Raw genomic sequence first — 18,292 nt, 5'->3', positions numbered from 1 at the left:
TTGGATCGCGAGAGCGTTTGTTCATGTGTGTATACGTTTGAATGATTCTACCTGCTTTTATGATGGGTTTTGGCTGCTGTTATGATCGTGATTTGCTTTTTTTTTTTATTATTGTGCAGCGTAATAATTGCACATCAGAAACCACTTTTTATGTTTATTTCGGGGGATTTTTGACTTAATGCTCCAATAGATATTCGCTCAATCCAATTGTTTAATGCTCAACCTTGCCTGACAAGAGTGTGTGTCCATGTGTGTGTGTGTGTGTCCATGTGTGTGTGTGTGTGTGTGTGTGTGAGTGTGTGTGTGTGTGTGTGTGTGTGTGTCCGTGTGTGTGTCCGTGTGTGTGTGTGTGTGTAAGACAGATAGAGACAGAGGAGCAGGCCGCCACTGTGACCTATTCCCTCTGTTCCTCCAGGGCCGTGGACAGCCCGGGCTGTATTGATTTTCAGCGTTGGGGGTTGGGGCTCAGCTGTGCCCAGCATGGCACTCAGAACATGTTTATCTGCATGTCGCGTTAACATTTTCAATATTTAATCAGGTTTTCACGGGGCTTCTCTGTCTTTCCAGAGCTGGAGACGTTACATAGACGACTACAAATAAGCATGAATAAAAAAAGAATATCGAAATACCATCCATTTTTTTTATTATACATCTGATTTATTTTGAAAAAATGTTCTATGCAAATGTAGCACCTGCTATACATTCATTGATCTGTCGTTCATGTGGCTGCATTCTCAATATTTCAATATTTGACAGATAGTTGTGTGTTTAGAGCGGTGAGACGCTGTTTCTGTCGTTTGGTTCTTATTACTGAAAGAGGGGGCAGATGGGGGAGTCTGTAATCCCACCACCAGCTCTCCTCTCTGGGCTCCATGTGTCTGTCCTCTGGCCCTCTCTGCTGCTAACTGCATCTCCCCGCCTACTCCCGGGACCATTTCTCGGCTCCGGGTACAGCACAGTGCTTTCGCGGAGATGCTGAGGAATAGGATGAATTATGAGGTGGACCTGGATGTTGCCCTAAGGCCAAGGCCCAGGGCACCGCTTCATGGCTCTAATCATTAAAGTCTGACGGCGGGAAAGCCGATCCAAGTCCAGGGCTCAGGGGGAAATATCACTATGATAGATCATGAGATAGCATGCGCTTTCACGAGGCGTTTTCTCTGCTCTGCCCTGCCCTCGCTGTTATTAATCGTGTATGCAAATTAATTCTGTGGAGATGAGTGATTTTTTTTTTTTTTTTGCCTCTGAAAAAGGATTCTAAATTTCACATAGGAAAACCAAGTGTGTCCACGCCTTATGAAGGGGAATCAGACAGTGTGTGTAACTGTGCTGGTTTGTTTACAGATTGCTTAAATCTGGCTATAAGGATTTTTCCTCCACCATCTTTTTAGAGCAGATTATGCTTCGTCTTTGAATTTTCGATTCCATGTCTCTGCACGATGGGAGAAGAGCTGAGTCACTGGGAGAAATGTAATCCATCTAGCAGTGGGCCTTTTAGTACGTCTTAGAAACCTGGAGATATCAATCAAAATAGGAAATTATACTTCACAATTGTGCCAATGCATTTTTTTATCTCTGTGGTTATATACATTCACCATGGAGCTCCTGTGTGATTGATGGATAGGTTATCCTGCAATCTTCTTTATAAAGGATGTGACTGTGCAGTATTGGGATTATTTACTTTAAAAGTTCACTTTAAAAAAAAGAATCATCCATTCTTAAACAACGAAGAGCCAGATGTGACATCCTGAGTTTATGTTTTAAACCGTGTAGGTTTCCTCAACCATGTATTTTTTGACACAATTAGTAAAAGCTCCATAATCCACGAGGATAATCCATTAATCTAGGCAAGTGAGCTGAGATACAAGAACCCACAATGTGCATTTACAGTGAGGATAAACACATAACCTACATAAAACTATTGTTTTATTGTATGAACTCTTAACTCCCAGGAGCTGTGTCGACAGCGTATGGCGATCCGGACGTCGGAGCGCGTGGAGAGGCCGGAGACGCTGCGTCACTCGCGGCTCAACAGCGTCTCGTCCCAGTTCAGCGATGGCCCCGCGGCCAGCCCGTCCACCCGCAGCAGCACCTCCTCCTGGTGCGAGGAGCCGGTGCCATCCAACATGGACATCTCCACCGGACACATGATACTGGTAAGGAACTCGACTCCCGGGACGATGCGAGCGATGGTGGGTTAAGTGGCGAGGGCGAGTAGTTGTCAGGGCCTCAGAGATTTTTTAGCATCAGATTGTTAGAACCAAACATAACCTGCCAGAGTGGTTGTAATAGTTTGAAATTCCAGCTTTTGGTGAGAATACATTAGGTTGAGACTGAGATCAGTGCTTCCCAACCAGCAGTACTTGCCCTGTTTTGTATAATCACCAGTTTAAAACCGATTCATTTGGTGGGATGGTGTTGATGTAGGGCTACTTGTGTGTTGGGAAAAGGGCCTTTGAGGATACGTCACAGGCTGTTCAGATGTTTCATGTGAGCAAACGTTGGAGGGTCTGTTTTTAAAACTCCTTGTGTCTATGAATAAGCCACGGCTTGTGCTGGAAAAAAAAAAAAAACAACCCAACAGCTTGATTTCTCTGTTTATCTGCTCGGATGTGTCTCTTTTTCATCCCTCTTTCACCTCATTCCCTTCAGAACCTTGTTATCTTTTGGGGGGTGGGGTTTTACCCCCCATCACTCTTCCCGCTGTTTTCTCCCTCTCGCCTTATCTCGGCTCGGTTGTCTTCATTTTTTCCTCCTCTACCTTTTCTCCTCCCTTTACCGTGTCATTTTCTCTCTTTATCATTCCACCCCTGCGTCTCTTGTCATTTACATCTTTCACCCCCCTCCATCTCTCTCTCTCTCTCTCTCTCTCTATCTCTCTCTCTCTCTCCCTCTCTCTCTCTCTCTCTCTCTCTCTATCTCTCTCTCTCTCTCTCTCTCTCTGCAGCAAAAATAAGGCAGACATTGTTTTGCGTGATGAGAGCTGCACAAAAACAGAAATATCATTATCCATCCGATTGTCATTCGGTGGTTTTAGACATTTAGTTTGGGTTGGAAAAAAAAAAGCTTTCGGTTGCCAACGCTTCCACAAACACACAATGGATTGTTTTAATTTTGCACAACTTTCGCTTCATTCATTTGAGACAAGCTTGATAAAAGAGATGGATAGATGCCTCGCAGTGTTTCCATTAATGGAGGGAGCATTCATCACACTGCACGTCTAGCTTTTATATTGGGAGGCTGTAATGAATGAGAGGGAATCTGAGTAATGCCTCGTATTGGTGGTAATAGATGGGTTTTGTTGCACTCGTCAAGGCTTGTTTGTGAAGCCCCTTTTGAAAACATTGACAATAGAAAAGCATTTAGCCCCGCAATAACAAAAGAGACACTGTGAATCATTTCTAGGAGCTGTTATTATTAGCCCTAGATTTTTCGCCAATGCAGTGCATGGCATTGTGGAAAGGTAAAACACTCGGGGACCTTCGCTGCTCTTTCTCGCCCATGATTGACATGGAGATGTCCTATAGGGGTCCTTCTTTAAAATTCCGACCGCCATCTCACATGAAACCATGTGTGAGATTGCTTTGTTATCGCTGATCTCAGACCTATATTTTCCCATCTCGGCTCTCCTCTCCTCTCATCTCCCCTCTCTCGCTCTTTGGCGCTCGCGCCGTGTGGAGAAGGATGATGAATACCCGGCTTTCCAGAGCACATATGCTGGGGGTCCTTCTTTTTTTTTCTTTTTCTGAGGCACCTCACACACACACACACACACACACAGCCACGATGTTGTTCGACCCCCCTCAAGACTTAAAAAGTCTTGCATAACGACTTCCAACTTCAGAAGTGAAATTGGATGCCTCTGTGTGCTGAGTCATCTGCTGTTTTTTATTTTTTCTCAGGTTTTTGACACACCTCTGCTATCTCACATCTTTCAGCTGCATTGTGGTGCTACAACCATGCAAACGTTACCTACTTAATCCTTCAAATCCACAAACCAAGTTTTAACGTGGCTGTATTTCTGCTCTCATTGCTGCAGTCCTTTTTCAGCACCACGGACAGCACTTTACAGCCAGTAAAGTTGTTATTCCTTTATAGCAACACCTCCGTCCCTCCAGCTCTACTACTGTCCACAAACAAGGTCACAATGTTGGTGCTGTTGCTGCAGCGTTCCCTTGGCTTAATCGCCTCTCTACTGGGAAAAAAAAAATCAATAATTGCGTCGCTTGAGGCTCTTTTTTCATTAAGTTGAGTAGTTATCGTTTTTGAAATGATAAATCATTTGCTCCAAAAAAAAAAAGGGGAATAAAGCCACACTGACTCGTGCAACATGTTCTGACCTCGGTAGCTTTTACTCACAATTTAGTTTATGAGCAAAAGAAGAAGTTTTTCATTCAGCACACAAAGACGTTCATATTGATAACGTATTTCTTTCCACCTCTCCCCGCTGTTTATCATATCATAAAGCTCCACTGTACCAACTGTTCAGAGTATTGTTCGCTTTAATTTGACGGCGGAGCTCGACAGTAATGTGTTACCTGTTGTGTCTGGCTCCCCCGGTTGTCCCTTCATCCTGATTTCACCCAGCACCCTCTGCTGCCGAGGAGACTGCTTAGGAAGGATTAGACATTGTTTCCCTGACACCCAGGCCTCCCATCCCAACCCTCTGATTGGCAGACATAATCCCCCCATTCACTAAACCTTCGTTACCCTGTCTCTGGAATACGCCATGGTCCACTGCCTCCCCCCTAGGAACGGGAGGGCTTGATAAGGGCCTGCTGGCTGCATTGCATTAAGCTGCCGGGGGGGAAGAAAAAAAAAAATATGAATTTGGAATGCAATCGATTCAGGGCATCGTTTGAATAGAATGGGAGGCAATTCTGAGTGGATTTATCAAGTACATGGAGATGTAATATTGGTCGGGAAGGTGGGATGCTGTCAGGCTGGCGAGCGGAGAGTACTTGTACGGGGTGACGAGAGCGTCGCGGTGACAGGCTCTGTCAAGTGGCCATAATGGCACGCTGTCATTTTCCCTGAGAAGACAGCGCTGTGTGTTTGCGTGGGCGATGCACAGCAACGCCCACGCAAATAAATGTGTGTTGGCTGCTATTACGATTGTCTTTAAGTGGATTTTTCTTTTTTAAAAGCTAATAAATAGATTTCTTTGCATGCGTGAAATTAAAAGTTCCGGGAATGGTTCAAAGTGTAACAGCAGAAAGCTTGTATTTCACAAACGTCCCTTTCTGTCATTAATGGGTTCGGGTAGGACACATTGTGCTGGTGTTTTTTCTCATTATGCCGCCGCGTTCATCACAATAGTTGCTTTTACTGTTCTCCCCATGACCTTTAAGACCCGAGCTGCACCTTTGCTACCATATGAAACAATAAACTTGATTTCCATTGTCTGTCGGGTTCGTAATGTTCTTCTAAGTCTCCTAATATCCTTTGTGCATTCAGGAGATGTCTGAATTCACTCGCCATCCAAGGGTAATTGCCTATTATGTGTCAGACAAGCTTATTTGTAACCGGAATTGTACAAATTCTGCAAGGAGTTGGATTTTCTTTTTTGACAGACGGGAGTGAATAAGTTGGATGTGACAATGGGATGTCACCTCTCGGCTCAGCCTACCTATACCGCCTTTAATATGGGATAAAACCCCGGACCATGTGGGTATCACTTTCATTGTATTAGCCAGCTGATCCCTGACATCAGTTTATGAGTCTGTAATCTTCTGCCTCGCACAATAGCAGACTAAGGCATTTAACCCCGTTGGGAGGGGAGCCATGATACAGGAGAGGAGCGAAACATGGTGCTATGCTACAAAAGATCGTCTTGCCAGCTACAGCCTCTAAGCTCCCGACTTGCCCTGGTTTGGGAGGATATACACACACACACACACACACACACACACACACACACACACACACACACACACACACACACACACACACACACACACGTAGGTCTCTTCCCCTCCCCCTTCTCTTTTTTTTTTTCCATCTTTGTCTCTCTAGCGAATTCAATTTTGTCTTCTCCAAGCGACGGCTTAAATGCAGACAATCTTATCAGTGGCTGTGCAAGCAGGGAGAGACGTGATTGAAACACCCCTGAAGTATTTCCAATGCAGACAAACCTTTCAAGAGTCTTAATTGTGCGTGATTTTCTTTCTCCCCTCTCTCTCTCTCTCCTCTCTCTCTCTCTCCTCTCGGTCAAACACACATGCACAAAGACAAAAAACATGAGCACACCTTCCCCATCTAGATCCCGGCAGCCTCCTCCTCCTCCTCCTCCTCCTCCTCACCCAGTTGTTACACTATACAGCGTAGGAGAATAATGCTCCCTGACATCTGATCACAGCTTTAATGGAGAGATGCTGTTGTCGGGGGTTCTAGTTTATTTATTTGTAAGCATGGTTAGGAAAATACAGTGTGAATAAAAGGATGTCTCGTTTAATTAAACCAATGCTCCCAAAAAGGTATTTTTCTTTTCAGCCCCATTTTGAGTTCTTTTGCTCCGGCTGGTTATTTGAAATGGTGGCTAAGGTGGCGTCTGTTTTCCCTCCAGTCGTACATGGAGGACCACTTGAAGAACAAGAACCGTCTGGAGCGTGAGTGGGAGGCCCTGTGCTCCTACCAGGCGGAGCCGGGGGCCTGCGGCGTGGGGCAGGGCGAGCAGAACACCAAGAAGAACCGCTCGGACAACGTCGTCGTGTGTGAGTCCATTCAACTTTTCTGTTGGTTTTTCATACACGAGCAGCTCCATCACTGTTGGTTATGAATAGATGCTTCAAAAAATTACATAAAACCGGTTGAGACAATGAGCCAAAACTACACTGTAAACTATGTTCTAATCAAGAAATCATTCTTAATATTATTTCTTAAAGACATTTTACTTACAACCAGTAAAGGTCAATTGTGGTGAGAAATGTGTGTATTTTTTTCAATGAGACTTCTCAGATGAAATTGACTGATTTATTAGCTTACCATAGATGTTTTTGGATGATTCGTGGCATGGGAGCCGAGATTATATGATCGGAGTTTAGAGTAAATCTGAAATACTCTACTTTTACACCAAGGCGAGCTAGCTCTACCCTAAAATACATGAACAACGTGGGTCCTTTATTCCATGAAGGTTATTTTAGCAAGATATTTTCTTTTTCCATCAAGTTCATACATTATTTAAGATTCCTTTCCAGGGTTCTCATTGCAGCTTGAAATAGTTGAAAGTCAGACTGAGTTTTCAACTAATCCTGCATTTCTAGCGTGCTTTAGCTACAGCTGATCAAATCAGCTCAAGAAAGTCGTCTTTTCAACTAACAAAATCGACGTCAGCGAGAAATAAGACGTGTTTTTGTTTCCTTCTGGTGAAATTCTAAGTAGTAATTCTGCCGCCATTATTACTGAGAATCTTTCTGCATTGACAACAGTAAAGCTTCACAGATATAGCAACAGTATAGTATAGCAGAAATGCATTGTGGGATTGTTGAGTAAGATAAATTCTTTCTAATCAAGTATACATCCGGCATTTATCGAGAACACAAAATCCCGGAAAGGGGATCTACAGTAACACACAATCTCTCTTCAAGCTGGTTTGAGGGGGCGTGGCTACATCAGAACACAGTGATGTGTCATAGTTCCATCCACCAATCAGGATTTAGCAACATTGGAATTACAATCTGATGACATACTATAACCTGCACGTGATTTCTAAACGTTGATTTCTGCTTATTTAGTCATGAATTTAAAAAAAAAACATGTTCAGGGGCCTTAACTTTGAAGCAGATGTGTGTAATAAAGAGATACCGAGGTGGGTTTAAGTTGACTGGAAACAGATTATCTGACTCTTTCAGCACTTTCACTTGTTTAAGAAAAAGAGGATTTTAAGGCTTACAGCTTACAGACTTCTTAAGATAAGATGTTTTATTACTATTTGGCTTGGAACGTTGCTTATTGAAGGTGAAGCAATTCAGGACTTCAGAACAGTGTGTGTGTGTGTGTGTGTGTATGATGAAAGACTGGTGAAATTACAGACAAGCAGCTTCTTACTTACATATACCTCTGTTGCTGCTAAAAAATGCTGTTGTTATTGTGTGGGGATTGATGGATTCTGCGTCTCCGTTACAGATGATCATTCCAGAATCACCTTGAAAGCGGAGAATAACCACGGCAACTCAGATTACATCAATGCCAGTCCAATAGTGAGTATTTTTTTATTCATTAGAGCTCTACGTTGTGGATGATATTTGTTGTCTGCTAAGCTTTTTTTTTTTTCATTTTGTACCAGGAGCACCTGTTGTGGTTGGCTTTTACTTTGAGATAAATAACGTTCCAAAAGCCTCGTCTTCGATCCAAGTCCCTTGATCTTTTTTTTTTTTTTTTTTTTTTTTCTTTAACTTTGTTCTCCAATCTGGGAGCCTCAGTGAATTGGATTCGGTGCGTCTTCTTGGCTCACACTGCTACTTTCACTGCTTTCAAAAAATGGCCACTCCCTGGAGAAGTTTTTTTTTTTTTACATCTACACTATAAAGAATTATCCCTTATTTTTGACTAAGCAAATGTTTCGCACTACAAATCCAGAAAGAACCTCAGTTTTGGATTTTTTTTCCCCCACAAAAAAACATTGCCAGTCATGATTTCCCCCGAGGCGGCTGAAAAGGGATTCCATCAAAGGCAACAGGAAACTATGCATTTCAAATACAGTGCCAAAATGTCTGAGGAGATAGATGGGGGGAACACACAGCTGCACTAAAAGCCTATTACTCTTCAGAAACAAATATTTATTCCTCCATTTTCTCTAATGGCATATTCATAGAAGCTCTGAGGTTATTTAAACAGTGCAACATTAACCATCTTATAGAATGGTATTAGAATAATGCTAATAGTGGTGGATTTAGAAAAAGCAAAGATATCCAACACTGTTTTTGGTGCAAAAAATCTAGGAAGACAAACGGATGTTGAAGATGGGTGAAGCGATGGCGGATGCAGTGGTGTGCGGTTGAAAGGACAGTAATTACGCCACAAAAGGGACCCCTGGCTGAGCCACAGCAAAACTGTGATAATTATGTCTGTCAATGTGGCGTCTTCCTCCTCATTAGCTGCAGGGGCAGCGGCCTACAAGTAAATAATCTGTGGCTTCTTTCTGGGAATCAGGGGTCAGGGAGGCGAGTATAGAAGCATGGATAATGCTTGACCACGAGTGATGCTAGCGCTCCCCGGATGTAGCATCGTTAGCAGGAGGGACGATTCGCAGCACAAAACGTGGCCGAAGCCCAGTTAGTTCCCCATGCTTTTGTTTTTTTTTTGTAAAACTTTCCGGGATGAGCTAAAGCCGGCGCTCCGTCTTACATAAACACGAGGCGTTGAAAGTTGAGACGCTTCTCTAGGAACAGATATTCCAATGCGAGCTATTTCAGTACGGAAAAAACAAAACAAAGAGCATTCTTTGCCTTTTCTTTTTTTTTTTTTTTTGTAGTCTATCTTCTTCCCACAACGGCGAGGGGAGGACAGACGAAAACGCAGCGCTACGCTTTCATGTCGGCGCTTTAGTATTCATGCAGGGATGTCAACGACGCCGCGTCTGTGTCCTTGAGATTGGCTAACGGAGTGGCAGCGCTAGCATTCAGCAGCAACCTTTCATTTCTTTTTTTCTTTTTTCTTTATTTTTCATACAAAACCATGAGAGGAATTTCAACCGTGAGGTATGAAGGGAAAATTGCACACGGTGGTTGTAGGTAATTGAAGTAGAACAGTGGGTAATGAACATAATGTTGCCCGCGTTTACGTGTCCTTTTGTGAAATTTCTTCAATAGAAAGGGAATGGAGTTTTCACATTTCAGCCCGCTTTTATGCAGGTGTGTTGAGAGATTTTCAGTCACTCAATACCCACAATAAATATTGACATCCTGTCTGACATCCCATAGACATAGACAGTGTTTCACTGCTTAACGTGGCATAATAACACAAACTAAAATGCTTTAAGAACAACCAACCGTAGTCTATTTCTGCCGAGCACGGCTCGAGATTAAATAACAGCTTGGAAGTAGATTTAAAAGAGAAAACAATTTGACATTTTTAATCCGCCGTAATGAAACCAAATTGCAAACAGACGCGAAGACATGAACAAGACAAGAAATTGATTTTGATTTGAAAATTTGGACCAAAGTTGTGTGCTCGTTTTTTTTTGTTTTTTTGTTATCAGCGCTTTGAGAATTAATCCTGTTGTTGAGGTTATTAAACATAAGGAGGGGGAATCATTATGGTAATATTAAATGAAAAAATGCTGCATAATTATTTTCCTTTTAAGGGTGAATGTCAGAGTCTATGAGCTCGACAGATGAGTCCAAGAGAAAAACAAAGAAATTAAATGGAGAGCTAGATGTTCACGTATTCTTTAGCGTAAAAAAAAAAACAAGAAAAAGTTGCTTACTTCCTGTCGTTGATAGGTCTACCCTTTACTTACAGAAATGCAGCTCTGTTTGGGTGCGTCGTCCATCATTATAATGCCAGCTATACATCAACAACGCACTGATACGTGGCCTCCCCGTTTTATGTCAACATCCTTCCCCTGATGCATCGGGCACTCCAGGGTGTGCATAAAAATTCCATTCAATGAAATGTGAGCATTGATTTTAGGGGGCAAACCCAGCCAACACCTACTCAATCAAGTCTCAATCACATCCTTCAAATCAAGTCCCCTCCCCCTCATGTTATTAGGTCTCACCCGAAACACTCAACACCCTCACATCAACAGCCTGCAGGCTTTAAACCCCCACCACCTTATAATGGTTCATGTAGAAACATGTCAACACATGACACTGAGATCTGAAAGCCATTACATGAGTTCATTGGCGTGAGGCCGTTGTGGAAGTGATTGAACAAATAAAAAAACGAAATTAATGTTGAGCTAATGAAGTTATTGAAGATAATCAAACAAACGCAAGTGTTTATTTTGATTTGGCAATAGACGGCAAAGGCCAAGGTCTTCAGGTCTTTGTGCAAACATGATGTTTAAAGAAACTTTAAATAAAATCATAAAGATGAACTGACACAAGCAGCGACCTTCCATGTGTTTAAAGCGTATCTGGCATGGGGAATAGTGCGTCGTTATCTTTATAATCCAATTGAATTTAGTCCAATCAGACCCATCAGAACGACGAGATCTTGACAACAGAAGTTCAGAGAGAACAAATCCGTGAATGAAAGAAAAAGAAGAAGCGAAATGTTTCCTCATCCCTCCATCCAGCCGGAGGCTTTGATGGAAGCCTTTTTACCCAGACTGTGTGTTTTCACGTGTCCTCCACCCAATCTCCATCTCACACTCTGCTCCCGCTCTCCCAGATGGACCATGACCCCCGTAACCCGACTTACATCGCCTCGCAGGGCCCGCTCCTCTCCACCGTGGTGGACTTCTGGCAGGTAAAGCTAAAGGTCTTCATTCCCAGTGGTTGTTCATCTTTTGCTGTCATGTTTCTGTAGAGATGAGGGTTGGGTAGAAACCACGGCAGAGGTGCTTTCTGCGCGTATTTACCGATTCCTGTGTGGTTCTGATGTGTTCTTCTTGGTCCGAGTGTGTCTTGATGACTGTGGTAGAGCAATAGTGGGATTTTTCCAAGCAAGTAGAATGTACTACAGTCAAATAGTCCCAGCTAAAGATCCAATTTTCCTAAAATAAAAATCCATCCCAGAAGGTCAATAAACACACTTTTGAGGGTTTTTCCAGAATCCTCAAAGACTCTTCTAATCATCTGGATGGAGACAATATTCTTTCTCTCAACTTGCAACTGGGTTTTGGAGTCCACACAACCAGAAACGGCCTATATTTCACATGCAAAATAATAACCCTTTCCTCTCTGATTGCTGCAATTTTTGTAAAAAAAAAATGGCACTCTCCATTTATTCTCTCAGTCGTAACTCGGTAAAGTCTGAAAATACAGACAGGAAACACATACTTTTAGATAAGATGACTCAAACGTTTCAGAGGATATCATTATCCAAATAAACTTGGTTGGAAATCATGAAAAAGGACATTTTTTAAAGTTTTTCCTCCATATCAAAGTAATCCAGTAATAGTCTACACAGAAATAGCTGATTCGGCAAACTTTTAATGATGCCAATTTGACAAAAATATACACAAATAAAGAAATGAAGGGGCTCAAGTTGTAGCCGACAACATAACTCTGGAATCCATGGGCAAAATCAGACTTCCTATTTACATCAAATCATAACGGGGAAGAAAAATTGTATGTTTTTCTTGTAAAATTGTTTGGTTCTGCCACTCAAATGATAATCATACATTATAAACCAGGGCTATGTTTCTGTTCCTACTCATCAATAAAACAGTGTCACCAGCCGAATATGTACTAAACCTGCAGCTTTTTGGTTATAAATAATAGTCTAGCTATGCACCCCCCAAGAAGTAACATTATTATATTATTTGTGATAATGCTGATGTTTGCTCATATTAGCATTTCTCTCCGTGTTATTTGCATCCGTTCCCCTGACCATAAATGTCAGCCGGCCCTGCCATTAATCACCCGATATAGGCTATTGTAAAACACGTCGTCTCGTGCGGAGGTATGCCTTAAATGATGCACGGTTGCCAAATGGCATTCTTATGTGTTAATAGGACAGCGCCGTCATAATTAGTAGGCCCATCGCCTCCATATGGTGGAGCAACTCTGCTAGCCGTGACCAGGATATAGAAGTGTGAAGCATAAATCCTGGCGGACCAGCTGGCCCCCCGCTCTCTGCGTCTTGTACTCGTTTCCAATCATTATGATAGTGCTGACTTGGTGTTAGGACAGACGTTGGCACCCGCTCGTGACCGGAGGAAGGGTGGCGATGCCAAATTCACTCTGGTCTGGTTCTCTTCTGAGAACCCAAAAGTAATCTTTGCTTTTTTGTGTGTAATTTGCTTTTAAACCCCCAAAAAACATGCTTAAAAACGTTTCACATGATGTTCAATTAAGTAAAAAATAAAAGATACACTACCTTTTATCTGGAAAGAACCGTAATTGACTACATCAGCTCAAATTGAAGGTCTGTTTCCTGTATTTAATTTCAGTTCCGTTCATGATTATCTTTTAGTTTGTTTGTCTGACAATTTCTTCCCTTGCCAGGTGAATAAATGCACATCCATTATCTAATAAAATTGATATTTAGTCCCGAAATCAACTATAAATCTTTACCAATTAAGCAACAAATTGATGGAGAATTACACACAAATTGACTGACAGGATGAATCCAAGTCTGTGAAACAGTAGCCGTTCCCTATTCAATATGGTAAACCTCCGGTTGTGGCGGGAGGAAAAAAAAAAAAAAAACCCTCTTTCCCCCATTAAAAGTAAACAAACAGAGGAAACACTGGCACTCTCATGCAAATGGGCCATGCAGGAGGCAAATCTTTTTGCTCTGTCCTATCTAATCCACAGCAGCCCCAGGCAGCGCTGTGAAAGGCGGCTCTGCTCTAATCCTCCACTCCTCATTCCTGCATCCCTTCAGCCTTCACTCCTCCATCCCCCCCCCTCCTCCATCCCCTCTGTTACCTGAGCTCTGCTGGGCCTCGCTTTCCTGCTTACCCCTTACAATTGAATACCGAAAAAAACAAAAAGCCCATCACAGTTCACAGAGCAGCAACTTCAGGCTTTTATCTGGAGCCTCCATGTTTCTATATGATGTATAGTAAGAATCTAGCTGAAGATAAATATACTCCACCTCTCTACCTGCAGTTATTTGCCAAATCTTACAAGACTAAATGGATAATATTCACCCACCGTATCACCTTGCCTAATCTCATCACATCCTGGCACAGTTGGCACAGTTGGCGTGTAATGTGTCCACTGGGCCGGATCACAGAAGCTCGTGATTAGTGTATTGTCAAGGCCATTGTGTTTTTATAGCAATCATAAAAGCCCACGTTTCCTCCTCATTTTCCTAATGGCTGCTATGGGGCCCTGTGTTTTGTTTCTCCCAAGGACACATTAGATCGTGATAAGATGAAACGGAGCGGCGGCTCGGTAGATGTTGCGATCTCACTCGGGGAACCTTCCCCCGCCGCACGACTTAACATTTATCATATGTCGCACGCCGAGAGGTGACATTTATTCATACTTCCTGGACCGGGATCAAGAAATCAATTTCAGTCGAAAAGACGAGGGTGCTACGTGAAGCTAATGCGCTACTCGTGACGTCACACACGTTGAGTGGCGTCTGAGGGGCCGTCTGACGTGGTTTTCCCCCCGTGTGCAGATGGTGTGGGAGAGCGGCTGCGTGGTCGTCGTCATGTTGACGCCTCTTTCTGACAACGGGGTGAAGCAGTGTCACCCCTACTGGCCCGACGAAGGCTCCGACGTCTACCACGTCTACGAGGTACGTCTTACTTTATTACCACACGAAAATACCCCAAATGCTATAAGATGCTGTAATTAATTCTGCTGTCTCTTCCTACATGTAGGTCAACTTGGTGTCGGAGCACATCTGGTGCGAGGACTTCCTCGTGCGGAGCTTCTACCTGAAGAACCTGCACACCAACGAGACCCGCACCGTCACGCAGTTCCACTTCCTGTCCTGGATGGACCGCGGCATCCCCAACTCGGCCCGGACCCTCCTAGACTTCCGCAGGTAGAGTTCAGATCCCCAGGTTTGGAGCTCGGATAGACTTCAGACACATTTCCAGCCTTACAGCTGGCCTTTTATCCTGAGCTTGTTCTTAATCATCTTCCCTTGTATCCCTGTCAGCGCTTCTTCTGGTCCGTCCTCCCTTTTGCCCCTCTGCCTTTTGGTGTCCTAGAGAATGGTTGTTCTAATAAGGACTGTGTTTCTGCACCATCCCTTTCATCCTGGGCCCTATTTCCCTAACCTCCCTCCAGCACATGTGATGCAGCAAATTAACAGCCCCGCACTGCCTGGCTTGGCTTGGGAAGAAAAGAAAAGAAAAGAAAAAAAAAAAACTCCACCTAATTCAAACACCCAATTAAATGAGAGCTGTCTCACTAAAAACATGGGAGCAGGGGGTGGGGGGGGGAAGCTAGTGACTGAATAACCTCACCCTGTTCTCCATATAATGTGTTCTGGCAGAGGAGCACCAATAGCTCCTCTGGGAGAACCCACAGGCAAAGGAAAAGCCCTCCAAATGAGAAAAGATGCATCTGATTTGTGGAGGGGAAGTCTGTGCTACCGGTTTGTAATGCAGATGAGAGGGGGGGGAAAAAAGAGAGGAGGATGTGCAGTGTTATCATGTCATCCTCACCTGACTGTCTGTATTTTGTGTTCTTTTTCAAATTAAACTGGGTCTAGCTTTGCAGTCAGTTCTATTGATTTATGATATTGGTGTGTAGGTTTGTGTTTTGATTGCATAAACGTTCATTTTTGCTGTTGAGGCCTCCCTACCGACTAGATGAAGCTCCATTAACGCTGCTGTAGGGGGGATCGGGAATCTAAAGCTCTCTGATCGTGTGAGTCAGAGGTCTCAGATCCACGTGATGTACGGCACACACCCGCTGCTTTTCACGGTTTCGGCCATCTTGGTATTTTTGCGGTTGCCAGTGTCATTTTTGTGATGTTGCAGCTAGTAATATGAGCCCAGTTGCATAGTCACAAAAGTGATCATTGGAAACTGTGTCTCCTCAGCCAGGCCTGGGCACAACCTGTCTCTCTCTCACTCCTGACTCTCCCCCCTCTCCCCGTCTCACTGCTCCTTCCTCTGGCTTGCATGGGAACTCCAACCATCTCTGAATGCTCTTTAACTGAGGACATATTCCCATTTTATATGTATATATATACTTAAACATTTAAAATAAGCATTTGATGCAATGTAATTTGATGTACAATCAAAAATGAATGCAAAATACACAAAAAAAGAAACATTACTTCTGTTTGATCACATTTTAATATTCAGCATCTGTCATGCTAGACCTACATCTTAGTAGAAGTGCAAATTGGCATATTGATTTATATGATCCATGTTTTTATGTTACATTTATTGCTTTATTTGCATGTTTCCTATAACAACAAATAATAAGTACGCGATTTGACGAGACATTTATTTGTCACTTTGTCGCCGAGCGGTGGGAAAAAAACGAGGGAGACGGAACGACGCGGAAAGCTCTCGGTGTAGTCAGTTTCCATGGCAACAGCGAGGGGTGTGAAAAGGGCTTGTTGGCCTTCACCGCCGCTGCCTGTGGTGGTGTGTAACATTTATAATTGGCTGGAAGTTAATGCGTCGGCGGTCAACAATCACAGCATCACACCGCCGCATCCATCACCTTCATGTCACAATAATGCCGTTTGAAAACGATGCTCAATTTGTCGACGTGGCGACCACACTTGATTTGTTTCTCCGTCCTCAAATTAAAGTGATTGATTGACAGGAGCGGGGGGGCGTCTCTCAGGATCCCAGTTTGCTCTTTTTTTTTGATTGTCGCTGTCATGGATTACATCCGGAGGCTGCCCGAAGGTCCTCATGAATCACGCTTTGCTTTAATTATCACTTATTATTCAACAAAACATAATACGTCTCCAACGTGTGATTTAGCAGCCGCCAAACTTGCAATAACATCATATTTTCTCTTTTTTTTTTCTTCATTTCAGAAAGGTTAACAAGTGCTACCGGGGTCGGTCTTGCCCGATAATTGTCCACTGCAGGCAAGTACAACTTTTTGAACCTTGTGACAGTGGCTGACGCCGCTGAATGGGGATGGTGATTGTGTGTCGGAGGGGAGGGAGAGGCTGTTTATTTTAAAACTGTTCAGTCCATTTAGTCTCTACTGGGTCCTCCGGAGCGGCTGTTTATTCCACCGGCTGCATCTTTATGGAGATGGTATGGCACAAAGACACTCAGCCGGAGACACTTCCATTTCCCATTTGGTTGAGTTAGTTAACCGGCCTTGATTGGTTTGTGTTAAACACCAGGTATCTGTCTGACCACTTTCAATAGTCACATCCTGTTAAGTCATGCATGGGGGGGAGGGGGTGGGGAAGTGGCAGCCTGCTCTCCCTCAGAGAGATCCGTACGGACTGAGTGTCTAGCAGTGGATTAATGAAGCAGTGGTGCTCAGGCCGCTCTCCTGTTTTATTGGCCTTGCCTTTATTAGAGAGATGTGCACGCCTTGTTTGCAATTAACATGCAGAGCCGTTGAATGGCCGGCGGGCACAAAGGGAGGCTTTTCATAAGACTATCTCTGGAGTAATGGAAAAGCAAGGCTCTCCAAAAGCTGTTCTCGAACCGCCCCTGGCCTCTCAACCTCTCCTCTGCTCCTGAGGTGCATTCATTTAAAAAGCCTTTGTCCCCAGTGTGCCTCAGAAACCGTTCCCTTCTCCCCCAAAAGCCCAGCGAGTCTCCAGACCACACATGCACTCGTGTGCAAATCACATTTATTGGAACATCAAATATTCAGATCTGTCCAGGTATTTTTCCTAAGAATATGAAGGATTATCGTCTTTTTTTTGCTATTTTAATATCCTGTTTCATCGTCAGTATCGGGTTTTTAAGCAGATGGAGCAGCGTGTGTCGGGGTGCATTGACTCATTTTTGTTTAAATATACTCCACAGTCTCTCAGCAGATGTAAATGAGCAATTTGTTTCCTTATAAGAAAAACATTCTCAGATTAAAGCTTCACTCTGCCTCCTTAATGATTAATCTCTCTCTCTCTGACTCTGCAGTGATGGAGCCGGCAGGAGTGGGACTTACATTCTGATTGACATGGTCCTCAATAGGATGGCTAAAGGTAACGATCAATGCCTTCCCTTTCACTCTTTCTGCTCGCGTTTAAGTGTTGCCCTGGCAACGCCAAAGCCTCTCATTTTCCACAGAGGGTCTTGGGGATGCATTAGAGGGTGACTTTCCCGAGGCCCGGAGAGAGGCAGACGTGGAGGGAAAGCCTGGAAGGAGTGCAGGAGGGTGGAACAAAGAGAAAAAGGAAAATGAAAAGGAAACCTTTACCCACATTAGTAATTATCTGTTTCAGCTCCCCGTCACGCCATATTGGTCCGCATCACAACTGCGACGTGAATTTAGATAGCGCCTGCATGGAAATGAAATGTTTAAAGGCGGAATTTTGGAACTTTGCTCCAGTGGTTTGAATCAACATTTAATATTTAATGGGTTTATTTTGTTGTTGTTGTTAATCCGTTTACACCCCCACTCTCACCCTGGACTGTATGTATGCTTTTTCTATTTTACCCCAAAAATATAAACTAAATTGCCAGAGATTTTTAGTTTTGCAATTTTGAGTTAGCATTGTATAATCCAAAAAAACGCAGACAAGGGAGATAAACTGCAATCGATCACAAATC

The 18,292-nt window shown here is 43.4% G+C and overlaps 1 protein-coding gene across 1 annotated transcript in view; it reads left to right on the top strand.

Annotated features, from left to right (window-relative positions):
• The window catches only part of ptprn2 (protein tyrosine phosphatase receptor type N2), a 106,865-nt gene that overhangs the window by 84,141 nt on the left and 4,432 nt on the right, over positions 1 to 18,292 (top strand). The window contains exons 13-20 of the mRNA XM_084034213.1: positions 1,953 to 2,156; positions 6,566 to 6,713; positions 8,125 to 8,198; positions 11,338 to 11,415; positions 14,248 to 14,367; positions 14,453 to 14,619; positions 16,588 to 16,641; positions 17,660 to 17,724. Coding sequence (XP_083890339.1) covers positions 1,953 to 2,156; positions 6,566 to 6,713; positions 8,125 to 8,198; positions 11,338 to 11,415; positions 14,248 to 14,367; positions 14,453 to 14,619; positions 16,588 to 16,641; positions 17,660 to 17,724 — 910 coding nt within the window. The remainder of the gene's footprint in view (positions 1 to 1,952; positions 2,157 to 6,565; positions 6,714 to 8,124; positions 8,199 to 11,337; positions 11,416 to 14,247; positions 14,368 to 14,452; positions 14,620 to 16,587; positions 16,642 to 17,659; positions 17,725 to 18,292) is intronic.

This window comes from Eutrigla gurnardus, assembly GCF_963514095.1.
Source record: "Eutrigla gurnardus genome assembly, chromosome: 18".
Taxonomy (NCBI): domain Eukaryota; kingdom Metazoa; phylum Chordata; class Actinopteri; order Perciformes; family Triglidae; genus Eutrigla; species Eutrigla gurnardus.
The sequence above is the reverse complement of the archived record's forward strand: the minus strand, read 5'-3'. Positions and strand labels throughout refer to the sequence as shown.